Source organism: Eurypyga helias, unplaced genomic scaffold (genome assembly GCF_000690775.1).
Source record: "Eurypyga helias isolate BGI_N326 unplaced genomic scaffold, ASM69077v1 scaffold10196, whole genome shotgun sequence".
In the NCBI taxonomy this organism is placed as follows: Eukaryota; Metazoa; Chordata; class Aves; order Eurypygiformes; family Eurypygidae; genus Eurypyga; species Eurypyga helias.
In genome coordinates this window covers 55,967-57,766 of record NW_010257247.1, presented here as the reverse complement: position 1 = coordinate 57,766, position 1,800 = coordinate 55,967, and the positions used below count along the sequence as shown (strand labels likewise).

The following is a 1,800-nucleotide window of genomic DNA, read 5'->3' as shown; positions in this document are numbered from 1 at the left end:
TTCAGTGTACAGGGTGGGTTTTTAATCTGAGATTTATAGTTGAAACCAATTCTAGTGGCAGGAGCATCCGACTTGGGGATTTGGTCTCTGCTTTAAATGAAGAGTAAACATACTGCGAAGCTGCTTTATCCGCTGATGGTTGTTTTCCTCATTATAACCGTGTGCATCTTTATATGCAATTTTAATCAGATACATGAAGGGAAGAGATACCGCGAACTGGATCACAATAGACTCAGTCACAGGTGAAATCCGACTTGCCAAAAAACTCGATTACGAATCACCTTACGTAGTAAATGGCACCTACACTATCACCATGTTGGGTATAACAACTGGTAAGTTGAGAGGGGTTTGTTTTCACACTGATTGGTTTGTTTCGGGTTTAGTTTGCCTTTCTACAACAATAGTTGGCCTAACCTCCCTACGTTTAACTGCCTAAAAGTTAGGTGCCTAGTGCAGTTTCCCATAGGCTCTATATTTGGAGGAGAGACATGGGCAACTCGCTGAAAAAGGATGAGCCTTGGAATGGGTTCCTGAGATGCCCATTTCTCTTCTTTGACTGGATGAAGGCAAACCTTCTGTAAAAGTTTTGCAAAGAACAAGTCTGAATGTCCCTTATCAAGGTGAAATTACAAGTATCTCGGTGTGCTAATCAACAGACTTAAGAGTCCTAAGTTTTCTTGAACACTGAACAGAAAGACTTCCTGAATTTCTTGTGTATCTAATTAAAATTCTTTTATAATCTGCATGTTATTTTATAACCATACGCAGGAATTTTTTTTTAAGTCAAAATAGTAAAACAACTTGCCTTCAGAAGAACTTTGTCAATATGTGTATTAACATTAGGAATTAAATATTCCTCCCATAAGCTCAAGGGAGACGTTTTTAACTTATTTCAAAAATATTTACGTTTTGGAAGATACTAACTTTTTTATTTTACAACAAAATGTTTGAACTTCTCAAATCAATTTAATTTTTCTTATTTTAAAATTGTAGATTTTCCTAGGAAAACGATCACCGGCACAGTCGTTATTGAAGTTAGAGATGAGAATGATAACTGCCCTGTTATTGTGAACCCTGTGCAAACTGTGTGTTCAGATGCAAAGTTAGTTCATGTTACAGCTGATGATTTGGATGGTTACCCAAACAGTGATCCCTTCAGCTTTACTGTCATCGATAAGCCAGAAGGGACAGCAAAAAAGTGGATAATTGTATCCGAAAATGGTAAGCAAATATGTTTTTACTTACTTTCAGTTCTTAAGAGTCCTAGTGTTGTGATTTGTTAATTCCAGTCAAACTGACAGTTTAGCTGATCCAGACCAAAAAAACCCATATATAGAGAGTCAGGCATGAAGACACATGACTTGCATTCTGCTCCCTTCTCTCTAGTAGCTATAAAAGCATAGTCATGTCTTTTGGGGCCTGTCACCTTCCCTCAGTTGGACCAAACCTGGAAGGACCCATATGTGGTGACCTGGATTTCATTGGTAGTCCTGGGATCAAGCCATTCTTATTTTCCCACAAAAAACATGCAGTGATGGAGAGGATGCATTTTGTTAAAACTGAGGTTGGAGATTTGGTTGTGTTATTGGCTGCAGTTGCTCTAATTTACAAATAAATAAATCTGTTTTCATAGTGGGCCTTGAAAATGAGAAATACAATGTAATCTAAGATTGCCTGGCAAGGTAGGAACAAAAATAAGTCATAAATTGTAAATAATTGTGATTATTTCAAAATCACAGAATGGTTTGGGTTGGAAGTGACCTTAAAGACCATCTAGTTCCAACCCCCCTGCCATGGGCA

The 1,800-nt window shown here is 37.7% G+C and overlaps 1 protein-coding gene across 1 annotated transcript in view; it reads left to right on the top strand.

The window, feature by feature from the left end:
- The window catches only part of DSG2 (desmoglein 2), a 22,499-nt gene that overhangs the window by 13,092 nt on the left and 7,607 nt on the right, over positions 1-1,800 (top strand). The window contains exons 10-11 of the mRNA XM_010153957.1: positions 190-332; positions 994-1,221. Coding sequence (XP_010152259.1) covers positions 190-332; positions 994-1,221 — 371 coding nt within the window. The remainder of the gene's footprint in view (positions 1-189; positions 333-993; positions 1,222-1,800) is intronic.